General features: G+C 44.5%; 1 protein-coding gene and 1 pseudogene across 2 annotated transcripts in view; one reads left to right on the top strand and one right to left on the bottom strand.

The window, feature by feature from the left end:
• SYT9 (synaptotagmin 9) overlaps positions 1-12,041 on the bottom strand; it is a 199,503-nt gene extending 187,462 nt beyond the window's left edge. Inside the window, exon 1 of one of the 2 annotated variants that reach the window (XM_043580543.1) lies at positions 11,629-12,041. In XM_043580543.1, coding sequence (XP_043436478.1) covers positions 11,629-11,773 — 145 coding nt within the window. In that variant the 5' untranslated portion in view covers positions 11,774-12,041. The remainder of the gene's footprint in view (positions 1-11,628) is intronic. The other variant, XM_043580542.1, reaches the window with a different exon arrangement.
• On the top strand, positions 3,719-5,301 carry LOC122483517 (annotated as a pseudogene).
• Positions 12,042-13,704: the final 1,663 nt, after the last annotated feature.

The raw sequence follows: 13,704 nt of genomic DNA, 5'->3' as shown, positions 1-13,704 counted from the left end.
ATCATGTATTTTTGTTCTCCACTAGATCATTCCCATCACATTAATTTAGAACAAAAAACAAAAACCCCTTGATCTTACTTCCCTCACCAACTACTACTTTTGCCAGTCAATTCCTCTTAAGGCTACACCAATCAGGCTCTTATTCCCTCCTCTTCACCAAAACTGCTTATCAACTTCATTTCTAATGACCCCTACACTACTAATTGCAGTGGTCAGTCTACTTAACCTAATGGTAGCCCTGAAATGACTTTTATGCCTTCCTCTTTGATATACCTTTTCCTTGGCTTTTCATTTTGGCTTTCAGGTCAATATTCTTGGATTTTCTGGTCCCTCTTTATTAGTCTTCTTTGGCTGGTTCCTCGGCTTCTCTCCATCCTCCTAGTGTTGGATGGAGACCTCCAGAACTAGTGGTCCTCTTCTCTCCTGTCTTCCTAGATCATCTCAGCCAGAGTCATTTAAAATATCATCTCTATACCTACAATTCTTATATTTATATCTCCAGTCAGGCCATCTTTTTCCAACTCCAGGCTCATATATCCAACTTACTAATCTGTAGCCCCACTTGACTCACTAATAAGCATTTTCATCTTAACACATTCAAAACTGAGCCCTTAATCATTCCCCTCAAACTTACTTCCCCTACAACTCTATTCCCTTGCTCAGGCCAAAATCTTGGGAGTCATTTGGATTCCTCGCTGTCTTTTATACTCTACATCCATCCATTGGTAACTCCTATCAGCTCTACCTTCAAGCCACCTGGAATCTGACTATTTCTCACCACCTCCACTGCCATCACTCTGGTCCAAGCCACCATTATCTCTCACATAAATTATGATAGCAGTCAAATAACTGTTTTCCCTGACTCTACCCTCACTCTTCTACAGTCTTATCAGAGTAATCCTTTCTATTCCTAAGTCAGATATTACACTGCTCTGCTTTAAAACTTTTCAATGACTTCCCATTTTACTCTGAGTAAAAGTCGTATTCATTACAATGGCTAATAGGGCCTTGTGATCACCCTGCCATCACTTTCCAGCCTATGTCTTTCTCTCTTGCCCTGGGCTAATACCTAGCATGTGCCTGATTCAGAACCTTTAAACCTGCCTGGAATGCTTTTCCCCTGACTTATGCATGCCTTACTCCCGTCACCTCCTTCTAACCTTTACTCACATATCAGCTTCTCAGTGATGCCATTTTGGTCCCCATACCTATTCTCTTTCCATGTTTTATTTTTCTCCTTAGCACTTATTACCATCTAACATACTATGGAATTAGTTAACTTATTTATGTATTATAATTTTCCTCTCAGGAACACGTAAGTGCCATGAGGGAAAGCTTTTTATTTTGTTAGGTTCCCTACTATATACACAATACTGTATCTACATATCTAGCTATATACCATACCTAGAACAGAGCCTTACACATAGGGGATGCTCAGTAATCATTTGATGAGTAAGTAAATGGCATCTCCAATCATGATCTCTCCAATCAACTCCCATCCTGTCTCCAGAGTGATATAATTAGAAGATAAATCTGCTCACCTTAATTTTCAGCTTAAAACCCTTCAGCAGGTCTGCAGTATTATAGGTGATGCAAACTGAAATGTCTTCAGTAGTCAGGCATATTCTATAAATGTAATGAGTAAAGTTTATGTGTGGGGGGAGGGGGTAAGGGAGGATAAAAAAAGTGGAAAGTGTATGACCCACCTAAGGGTGTTCAATTCAATTATTTTAAAATGTATATTTTTTAATGTTTATTCATTTTTGAGAGACAAAGAGAGAGTGAGAGGGGGAGGAGTAGAGAGAGAGGGAGACACAGAATCCGAAGCAGGCTCCAGGCTCCAAGCTGTCAGCGCAGAGCTAGACGCGAGCTGGAACCCACGAGCCGTGAGATCATGACCTGAGCCGAAGTTGGATGCTTAACCGACTGAGCTACCCAGGTGCCCCCAATTCAATTATTTTAACAAATTGTGCCCACTACTTGGCAGCTCCTGTATTCAGAATAAAGAACCATCTCCACAGCATGGCTTGGTGGGCACTAAGCAGGTCTGCCATGCTTACTCCCTCGTGGGCCCTATAACATCAGAGAAAACAGACTGTGTATATCCACATACTGTGTGGTTGCAATGTAACTGAACACGTTGCTTTTTCATTATTAAACAACCAGGCAAGGAAGCAAGATGTCACTGTTGGCATACTCTGAAATGATATCTGGAGCCAGATGTTTGAACCAGGTGACTAAATTTGTTAAAGGCAGTTTGTACAATTATGTGAGGTAATTATACCTGGGTTTCAGGGTGACATGATTGGGGATCTAAAACAAGGGATCTATCATTCAGTGACTCCAATCTGTCAAGACCTTACCTTCAACAAAAAAAGCAGCATCACCACCAACTTGAGCTTATTTCCCATGAGCAACCAAAGAGACTAGAGATGGGCACTCACAGAACCTTGCCATCCTGAAATCTCCCAGAGTACTTTGCTCAGAATGAGTCCTCTAGACCCATCACAGTAAATTATACTTCTTTTAAGAGTTCCACATCAGAGTGTTCTAGCCCAAGTCCTCAGTGGGACTTTGACAATGGCATACAATCTGACCAGTGTTTACTAGAACAGACTACTCCCTCAACAGTCCCAACACATACTCTACTTACTATTATTACCAAAGATCCATTTCCTCCTGATGTAGGACCTTTATAAATTCCTAGAATGTCCTTCCCACCCACACATTCCAGGCAAAGTGCTCCACCCAAGAATTAACCTCTCTAGGAATCCTCTGCAGATCCACTCAAGCCAGCTAATTACTTCTCTCCTCTTTTCTTTGCACTGTTTCCCATATATATCTCCCTTCCTGTCTTCATTTTATTAATTGCAATTATTGTTTTATCTCAAAGCCATAGGGGCAGTAACCATGTCTAATGTGTCTTTGAATTACTGATGCCTAACCGAGTACCTGGCAATTACGAGGCACTCCAATGTTTTCTTAATTTAACTTAATTATAATTAAAAAAGAGTGTTCTGGTCACTGTAGCTAGAGTAAAGTTTTCATAATTGCTAGAAGGGGAAGACGAGTTGGAAAGAGGGAGAGAAAACATACAGAAAAAGAGATCCAAGTTGCATCACAATTTTTTTCATATTTCACATAAATAAAGGCAGTACTTTGCATTGGAAAGAATGTTACAGTGTGTCGATTTTTTTCTTTACCATTATGGGCAGAAAGTGAGACACTCTAAATTCTCAACATTGTTCAATTAAACCTTACCTCTTTCCCCCAAAAAAGAATATTACAGTGAATCCCAATTTGTTGATGCACCCTTCAAATTTCAAAAATCGGTCTAGTATAATGATTAACTGTAGTCAGACAAGGAGAGCTCATTCACTGAACAGTGATCTAATCCTTCTGTGAGCTCTTCTGACAGAATATTTATATTCTAACTAATGCAAGTTAGTAGGAAAAACTACTAACTGCCACATGATAGAGATCAAACACAGAAAATTCACATAAGAAACAAAAGTAGGTTTAAAACATTGAAAATATTCAATTGCACCAACACCAACAAAAAAATATAAATGAAACGACAACTGGGCAGCCACTTAAAACCTGTCAAATTAGCAGGTTTTTCTTCACATTATTACCATCTAATGCTAGTGGGTTTGCTATGTAGCAGGGATAGTTGGCATAGATCTTGTGAAAATAATGGAAAACCTTACTAAAATGGAGTCAGGAGGTTTGGGAAGGGGAGCTCCCATGCCCTACCACTGCAGATCCAACAGGAAGAGATGGACTTGATCTTGCACATGGATGCTACTTTGCTATCCCACCTGGGGAAGACATGCTTTCCCACCCCCACACCACTCAACAGCTCAGCCAATGAGAAGCCACCAGTTTACTCCAATGGACTTTTAGTTTATGACAGCTTTCCCAACTTATCCCTTTTCTCCCTAAAAAGGTGTACCTTTGTTCTCCAGATTTCCCATGGTTTTGCCACAGGTTGTTTGTCCATGTGGCAATTCTTTCCTGAATAAGCCCATCTTTTGCTGGTAAAATAACTGGAAGATTTTATTTTTAAGGTTGAAAATTTACAGGAAAACAATCTGAACTCATTGTTGATAATTTGTCATTAAGAAATATTCCACTTCTTCCTCTTTAAGGACATAGCCGAGCCGGTGAGTGGCCGCAGTCTTGTGGCAGATGTAGACATGCAGACCTTTGCAAAGACCCTGACAGGCAAGATCATCATCCTAGAGGTTGAACCCGATGACGGCACTGGGCATGTTGAAGTCAAAATCCAAGACGAGGAGGGCATCCCACCTGACCAGCAGCATCTGGTTTTTGTGGGCAAACAGCTGGAGAATGCCACACTCTCTCAGACTACAATATTCAGAAAGCGTCCACCCCATACTTACTGCATCGCCTGAGGGATGGCATCACTGAGCCTTCCCTCCACCAGCTGGCCCAGGAATACAACTGTAAGAGTTGTATCTGCGAGAGTCAGATACTGTACTGGACTGCCATAAGAAATGCAGCCACCCCCACAGCATGCACCCCAAGAGGAAGGTCTAATGAGGCCCCTCCACCAGCTCTCCTTTTGCTGTCAGGGTGTCCTCCTGCCAAAGTCCCAGGGCCCTGGGGCCTCAACATAGTTTCCTTTGCATTGACTAGAGCAGTAAAAGGGAGAAGAAAATCTCCCAAAAGGGAGTAGGATATTATAGATACAAAATAGTATTTATAGTAATGAAAAATCAGAAGCTAGAAATGGCCAAAAAGCATGGTCAAGTGAAAAAGATTTACCTATTCTTCGGAATATATATAGTCATCATTAAAATTGCACAATAATGACTGTTCAACATGGAAAAATATAATAGTAATAATGGTTATTATATATTGAACATTTATTATGTGCCAGGTACTATGGTAAGTATTTCACACGTGTTGTGAGATAAATACTATAATAGGGTTTCCAGAGTTAGCAAATAAAAATATAAGGGGTACAGTTCAATTTGAATTTCAGATAAATGACAGATATAGTATAAGTCTATCCCATGCAATACTACCCATTGTTTATCTGAAATTCAAATTGAACTGGGCATCCTATATTTTATCGGAACACTGGTAATCCATTTTACTGATGAGGAAACTAAGACACAGAGATCCACCTAGGGACATACGAGCAGTGATAAAATGCTAAGCATACAGAAAAAGTAGAATGGAAACTTTTGTCTATGAGTGATTAGAAATGGGTAAAACACATGCATGCCCATGGACCACAGCTGAGAAGAAGCATGAACAGATAAATACCAGGACCACCAAAATCTAGCACTTAGTCTGGGCACGGTGCTCCCATGAAGCCTTCCACGCCCGTTTTAATAGATGAATAAAGTGAAGAGTTAAATATTTTGCTCAAAGTCATAAAGCTAGTAAGAGCAAGATCAGATTCTGACTCTAAAGCTCTTTCTTTATTCCACTTTGTCATCTTGATTTCCTGGCTGAGTTTTTTTCCCCCCTTCAGGTGCAGTTCCATCAATATTGATATAAAAGTTTTTGTGTGATAAAATACACGCACAAGGACACATGAATATTTCAAGGAGATCTGCAAAACCTAGTCATTAAGGGTTTGCGGTTTGCTCTGGTTTAAAGTCATTCCTAGAACTAACCCCAACAAAACACTGAAAAGAAAAAGTTGTGATGCACATTATGGCTTAAATTGTGATTTCACTTAGAAAGTAAAAAAGCACCCTCCATATTAATCCATTTAAAAGTGAGATTGCTCTCCCACTTATGCCTCTCTCTAAGCTCCTCCCCTTTCTCTATACACTTTAGCAAGTAAACTTGTCTGTTCCTTCAAGTAACTCGGTCAAGAGGGATTACAAATTTTTTTAGGCCAAGCATACAGGAAAGCACATGTGCACACACAAACACAAACGTGCCGATATGCTTTCACCATGAAAGAAAAGTCTATGCTCTATACAGAACAGGGCATTTTAGGTGATTTCCCTTAGGTGTCAGCTTAATTTCTCCTTGAGAGGTTAGCCCACATCAAAAAGTTTGTGCTTTTGATTATTTATTCTGAAAGAGGCAGCTGGCCACAGGACAGCCTGTGATGCCTTTACCACAGTTTGCTTTTGTTTTTCCCTCTTGATAATTACCTCATGACTAAACCACTCACTGGTCCATGTAGAAGAATCCCACAGAGATGAAAACACACTTGTTTAAATAAAATATTTATGAAGAAGCCCTCAAATGTCACTGAAGCAAATGCAAATTATCTTCACATATTGTGCAACCAATATGCCACTCATTCCTTAGAAGACTCTCTATTTCCTGATTGCAATTATCATTAATTTTTAAAAATTAATCCCATTGTGCATCATCATCCTAATGTCTATTCATAAAAATCTAGTGCTCTAAGGTTAACTCTCTTTTGACTATCTGTGAAATTTTTAATAAGACTAATATTTAATCTTGCTCATTATTTTGAAGTTTTCCCTTAGAAACTATATTTAATCATTATCTTATATGTACATCTTCTAATAAATTATTTCATTCTAATTAAGTACCAGTTGACATTAGTGAGGGTTCCACATTCTGGCTTTTTAATGAAATACTACTTGGACACGATTTTCTCAGTTTGTTCTTCTTTCCACCCCCAGCCCCCCAAGTTGGGTGAACATAATGGATCTCATTAGATTTTTACAGAAACCTCAAAATAAAAATCGGGGACAATATTATCAAAGGAAAATAAAGAATCAGTCGATGTGTATGGCAACCGTTAACAACACCCCTGACTTTCCATACCATCTTTCCTAATTTTTCAGGAAAGAAATATGAGCTGAGCTGAGCTGAGCTGAGCAGATTAGGTGGTTTAATCCTTTGCTTGATGGTCTCAACAGTTGTCCTCCACTTGGAATCAACACTTTAAAATCAACAGAAGAACTTAAAAAATATGCTGATAACAGGCCCCACCACCAGAGACTCAGATTTAATTTGTCTAGAGTAAAGCTCAGTCATTGGTAACTCTGTTTGTTTTATTTGTTTGCTCCCGAAATGTTGCTAATGTGCAGCCGAGGTTGAAAACCATTTGTTTAGAAAGAGCTTTTCCTGAGAAGGTCAATGTCCACTTGAAAAGAGAAGTCACTAATGATGAGCCATAAGGCTCTTCTTCACACCCTGACCACAAAATGAAGAAAAATCTCTAGAAACACAAAGCTGGAATGTCAACATAAAACCTAAAAATTAAGCTGAATCTTTACAACTGCGTAGAATTTAACCTACAGTTAAAGACTAAATCCTTTATAGAAGAACACAATAGACAAAGGAGGTCTGAAGGGGGCTCTTATGAAAAAAGACCTAGGAAATTTTCATTGACAATAACTCTCGGATTCTTAGTACATGTAATGTGTTTACCTAAGAAACTACTTTGACTTAGACTCAACCCTTTCCAAATGGAACCCATGGCCTTGCTGCTAGTTTAGCTCTGAGCTTCAGTTTATTCATAAATACCAATCTCTTTTAGCCATGCTTCTCAAATTTGAATGTGCCTATAAATCATCTGAGGATTCTGTTAATACACAGATTCATGTGCAGTAGGTCTGGGTGGGGCCTGAGAGTCTGTGTTTCTCATAAGCCCCCAGATGATGCTGATGCTGCTGGTCCACAGATGAACACTTGGAGCAGCAAGGTCTTAGAAGACATCATGAGGATTAAATGAAATGACCTACATAAAGAGTTTGGCATGGACACGGTTGGCATCCTAGAGAAGAAAAGGCTTATAAGGAAAATAATACAACGTGATTAAAACCTAGAAATTACATGACACAATCCTCCCTTCTTTTCCAGATGTGGAAACAGTGGGTTAAGAAAAGCTAACATCTCTACCTCCTTACAGCCAAAGGAAAAAACCAATTGTTTTTAACTGGGGGGAAAAAAAGTGCAACCAAGGTCCATGAGTGAAAGTTAAACAGAACTCTTCATTCCATACCAGGAAAAAATCTTCTAGCAATAAATGCTGTCCTACAATCAATCGGCCCTCTTGAGGAGAGAGTGTGAAGTCTCCAGTTACAAAATGTGAGCATAGACCAGTTGATGTTGTTAAAGAACACATTCATGTTTCAGGCGACTGTTGAACTGAGAGACATCACACACTTAATATTTAAAAAAAATATTTTTTAGTAACACAGAAACCTCATTTCCTTCTTCCCTCCACCCCTTGAAGTAATGGAGGTAACCTAGGTCAAAAAGCCTTGGAGTCTTCTTTGACTCCACTTCTCCCACCCCACACATCCATCCCATCCACAAATCCTAGCACAGCTACCTTCAAATGTGCCCACAACCCAGTCACTTGTCACCATCTCCATTATGACAACGCTGGCCAACCCACTTCCCACTCTGTCAGCATCACAACAACAGCTTCCTATCAAGTTTCTCTGTCTCTCCCCTTGTTCTTCAACAGCATTTTCTCAGCAAAGAGCCCCAGTGCTGCCACTTCTCTGCTCAATCCCTCCCTTCTCGTTGAGAGTAAAATCCAAAGTCCTTCTGCTGGTTGATAAGACCCTACGTGATCTTTCCCCTCCAGCCCTCAACCACGTTTCTCATCATTCTCAATTTTTTTCTCTCTCTAGCCACCCTTAAACTCACTGTTCTTTGAATCACATCAAGGATGCCCTTATCTCAGGACCTTTGTACTTGCTCTTCCCTCTGTCATGAAGGCTACACTCTGGGATTTGCAAGTTTATGTCCCACATCCCCAATATGTGAAACAATATAAAGACACTTAACAGAAGGATTCTAACTGCTCTCTATGGAGAAAAAAAAGTGCTCACACTCAGCTTAAAGATCAGCACTTTACTTTCATAGTTCATACAGATGAAAGCCTGGGTGAGGCATTCCAGATCCAAATGTGACTCAGCTTTACTTTTTAACACTGCACTTTCATCAAATCCTCTCTTAACACCAAGTCAGGGGAGACTAGGTACTGTACTCCCACATCAGAGCACCCCAGCTACCTGGGCAGGGAATGACCCTTCTGGATGGCCACTGATCTGTGACCCACGCATAGTCCACCTCTGAAAAAAATGAATATCCCAGATGCAGTGTCCCTCTGCATAATTCCCCACAGGGAATGATGTCTGTGTTCTTCTTCCAAAACCAAAGTTCCTCGGTGGAGCTTGAGAAAATCTAACTACCACCGAGTAGGCATGGATAGACAAAGGACAGAGAAAGCTGGCAAATGCCACTCAGTTGAGTCCCTTTGCAGAAAAGGAAGTCATTCATTTACAGAGAGGACTTTTGTCGGGGACCCGTGTCCCAGGACCAGTGTGTATGCTTATTTTGGTTCACACCAGACAATCGCCAGGGCACCATGTGCAGTGTTGTGCAATGCAGCTACTCAAGCCACTCAGCTCTTAGCGCTCGAAATGAAAGCCACTCTTGGTTCAGACAATCAAACAGCTTCAGAGGGATAGAGATAAATGCATCTAATATAAGAATTAATGTGGGCAAGGAGAGGAAGGAGGGAAGTGAAGAGAGATCTGGCCTGAGCTGAAGTGCCCTGGGAGAGAGGGTGCACTCTGGATGTGGGCTTTAGCCTCCGTCCCTCTCACCCCATGCTCACAGTGCCCCACTCCTGCCTCAGGAGCAGGCTGCTTCCAGCCTGAACCAAAGATCCAGAGAGGCATGGGCTACCTAGAAACCACCATGCCCTAGTTAGGAAAGCACCATAGCGCTTTTAGGAACTCAAGGACTAGCAGGGCATACTCTTAACTGTGGCTTCTTCTCAGCCAAGTTATCAGACTTGTTTCTTGCAAGGAGTTTTTTTCTGTGACTCTTCCTCAAGGGCAACCCAGTGCAGGGGCCAAGCAAAGCCCAAGAACATGGAATCCAGCTTATATATTAAAAGAAGCAGAAGCATAAAATCAGCCAAAAAGATGTGGAGTGTTAAACATGGACTCAGCAAGAGGCCTCACTCATCTTCTCTTATAAAGAAAGCCAAAGGAGACGACTTATGTGGGATAACAATGGTAATTTGTGGCACAGTCACAGGCAAGGAAGTGGGACATTTCAACACTAATACTTGCTCTGGGTGAAGCATGCTAAATAATTTTCTTGTTCCCATGGCTCAAGGAGAGAACTTTCCCCACTTAGGACATCATCCAGGGCTCCCAGTTCATGAAACAAGGAGCTCTCACTGGTATCTGTGGTCTGTGCAGCACATCACAGCCAGCAGGAAGCCACACAAAGGCTGGGCATTGAACCTCCAGGGAAATTGTTTGGGATCAACAGTATTTCTTGACTTAATTCTGCAGTTTGAAGTAACACATTAATGATCATCTGATAAACTTAATAAATGTAACCACAGGCAACAGGGAACAATAATCTTTCTTTTTCAATAGAAAAATAGACTTTGAGTAGGGAAAATCTGATATAAACTTTTGGCAGATGATTTGTCTTCACCCCACCGACCCATTTTGAATATACTATCAAGGAAATGCTATGTAAGTCAGACTCGCTGTGTATCTCTTTATAAATCAAATAATTATCCTTTGTGCAAGCAGATTTGTATATAATGGATTGGCTTAAAATGAGGTAAATTTGTACTGGATAATTTGCACAGCAATAGCTCCTTTCCAATATTTATACACAGGAACATCAAGGGGAAAGGCCATTTTCTCATCTCATCTTTAACGCATACTTTTTTTTTTTTTTTTGTATTTAGGTTGAGAGAATATTCGAGAAAATGATTTCTCCAGGTAAGAAGAATCTCAAGTAAACATTTGGACTGTGTCTTCCAGTAAACAGCAGTGGATGAAATGTGGGAGACCCAGGGCCCTTAGGAAAAGCAAATGGCTCCACTAAAACTCCTTCCTCTAACCTTAATTGGTCAAATGCCAAAATAAACGAACTTTCCAAAGTTAGGAGCTGTGCAACTTCCACTAGGGATAAGTGCAGGTGCCCCAGCCATGACCAGCAAGCCCACCACCGACCCGTTGTGCCCGGCGGCGGCAGCTGGTAGCTCCGGGCGCCCAGGCCCAGGCCGCCTCCACGCCAAACGACCCGCCGGGAACGGGTTCAGGCCGGGCTGCCCAGGACCCGGAGCTCCCCGTAGCCGGCCCCGAGCCAGATCCCGCCCCGCCCTTCCCACCCCAGACCGGGGAAAGGAAATGGGCGCTCAAGAGAGTGGGAAGTGCCCAGTGGGATTCAGCCGCAGCCGGGGCCGTCCCCAACTCCCAACTTCCCAGAGTTTCCTCCGGCCTCGTCCCCCTTCCCACCGCGGAGAAGCGGCCGCGGCCTCCCCTCGGCCGGAGCGCAGAGCCCGGGAAGTGGAGCGCGGAGCCGGGAGCTCGGGAGCCGCCCCCCGGAGCGAGGGCGACCGGAGCGCAGGTGGCGGGCGTGGTCCTCCAGCCCTGCCCCAGTCCCCCCGGACCCGGCCTCCGCGCAGCAGCCTCTGCCCGGGTCCCCGCCCGGGTCCAGCATCAGGCCACGGCGAACCGCTTCCTGATCCCCTCCTCTAGGTCGGCGGCCACCCCCCACATTCCCCCAGTCCGCGTCGCTCATCTGCCTCAGGCCCCGGTGCGGCCCCAACTCCCAGCACAGGGCCCTCCGGTCGCGCCCAGCAGCGGCGGCTGCACTCACCTGGGTCGCGAAGCCGGGGTCTGGCGCGGTCCCGCAGGTGGTAGATGAAATCCTGGCAGCTGTCGTGCTCCAGGGCCCCACGGGCACAGAGCTCGGCTAGCAGCTGCAGCGCCTGGTGACAGAGCGCGTCCCTGGCCCCGGGCATCGCCCCCCCGCATCCTCGGACCGAGCCGGGCAGGCGGGCGCGGGAGACAACCCTCCGCCTGCCAGCTCAGAGCCGCCGCCTCCGGGCCGTCCGCGCTCTCCGTCAGGGAGCCGCCAAGAAACGGCCCGAGCCCCAGCCCCGGCTGGCCCGGCCTCCCACCGGTTGCATGCAGCTCTTCGGCTGCCGGTCGGTCGGGCTTTCTCTCTCTCCCGCCCGTCCGCTCCGTCCCTCCCTCCCCCGGCACGGAGGGGAGGTGGCGCCGCACAGCCCCGCGCGCCTCTCTCCCGGCGCCCCGCCCGCCACTCGCGGCCGCCGGGGGGCGGGGCCCGGTCAGTGGCGCGCGCCGCGGGCTGGGATCCCGGTGGGCCCGGCTCGGGCGCCAGCGTTGGACGGAGGGCGCTCGTCCGCTCCTAGAGGAGCGCGGGACTCGCCTCCGGACCCGGCGCTCAGAGCGGCTGCGCCCAGGCTTGGGGAGTGTGAGCGGGGGCGCGCTGTGGGCATTCTCGCCATCCCACCCCTCCGTCCTCTTGCAAACCAACACTCTCTCCCACCGCCCCTCGCCCGGTGCGTCGAAAGCACGTTCTTGGGTGCGCTGCGCGAAAGGTGCAATCTGAACCACACCCGCCCAAACTGAAGAACCTAGTCCCGGCTTCGAACTTGAAAAGCGCCGTCTGGACATAAATCACCGGCCTAAGGGTGCTAGACCCCCAAAGGCGGGTTCGGGGCCAAGATTTGCCAACAAAGGAAGAATCTCCCAAGTGCAGGATCTTTTCCACCACGGTGGTGATTTGGAGACGGTGGAGGCTCTCACATCAGAAATAAGGTCAAATAAATGGCTCTTGAGAAGGGTGCTGGGACACAGATCCTGGCTGGTTTTCTAAGCAACTGATTAGAAATCCGAGGATTGCCAGCGTGTCTCCTGCACACACCAAGTTAGACTATCACAGAGTCTGAGGTTTGGGGAAGAGAACGTTGGCCACCTCTTATGCACCCACCTCTTCACACTCCCAGGCAATAAACACAGAAATAACTACAAAGACTGAACTCCGGTGGGGAGGGGAGCAGGAGAGGGGTGCCAGGCACTATACCACAAGCCTTTTAGATATAGAATCTCATTTCATTCCCTTGATAGCCCCCCAAGGTCTACATAACTGTTATCCTCATTTTACCAATGAAAAACCTGAGGCTCATAAAGGCTCAGTTCACCAGTCCAAGTTCATACTTGAGGAGGCAGAGTAACCTCGAATAATAGTAATAATAATAAAGTTAATAATATTATTATTAGCTTTAAGTAAAACTCGTGTCAAAGCCTTACTCTAAAATAATTACAGTAGAATCTCTACAACTGGCACTCTTAGCCATAGGTTGTGCTGTTGCTAGGGACACCTCATAGCAAATCATACTGTGCAGTTAGGCATTTCAGGATGCTACAGAGTGTTCACCCAACAGACAGCTTTGAAATCCTGCTGTGAATGGTGCTAGGGCCTCAGGATCTTATATTAGAACAGTAGAGAGAATGCAGAGTTATAAAGATAACTCCAAGCAAAGAAAAGACAAGCAGACTCTGTGTCCTAGGAAAACTAGGAGGGAGAAGAAGCCAGCTGAGAAGGAGCCTGTGAAGATACAGAGCAGAAGCTGGTCCTTGAAAGGAAGGAAAAGACCATGTGACAGTGGAGGGGGAAGCAGAGAGTAGGATGCTAGTGCTAGTATAGTAATGGTGGGGAGGAGGGTGTGTGTTAAAACATGTAGAAATATACCACTGATGTGAGTACCTCAAAGACGAACTGAAAGTGAAAAGTCCAGTTAAGAACAAACTTTGATAAACCAGGCCAGATATGATAAGGGCCTAGATCAGGCCAAAGGCACTAGCTGATTGCCAAGAACATCTAAATTTGAGAAACATTTCAAGTATTAATTGACAAGACTGCAAC

Source organism: Prionailurus bengalensis, chromosome D1 (assembly GCF_016509475.1).
Source record: "Prionailurus bengalensis isolate Pbe53 chromosome D1, Fcat_Pben_1.1_paternal_pri, whole genome shotgun sequence".
In the NCBI taxonomy this organism is placed as follows: domain Eukaryota; kingdom Metazoa; phylum Chordata; class Mammalia; order Carnivora; family Felidae; genus Prionailurus; species Prionailurus bengalensis.
Note: the sequence above shows the minus strand (reverse complement) of the source record. Positions and strands in the feature narration are given on the sequence as shown.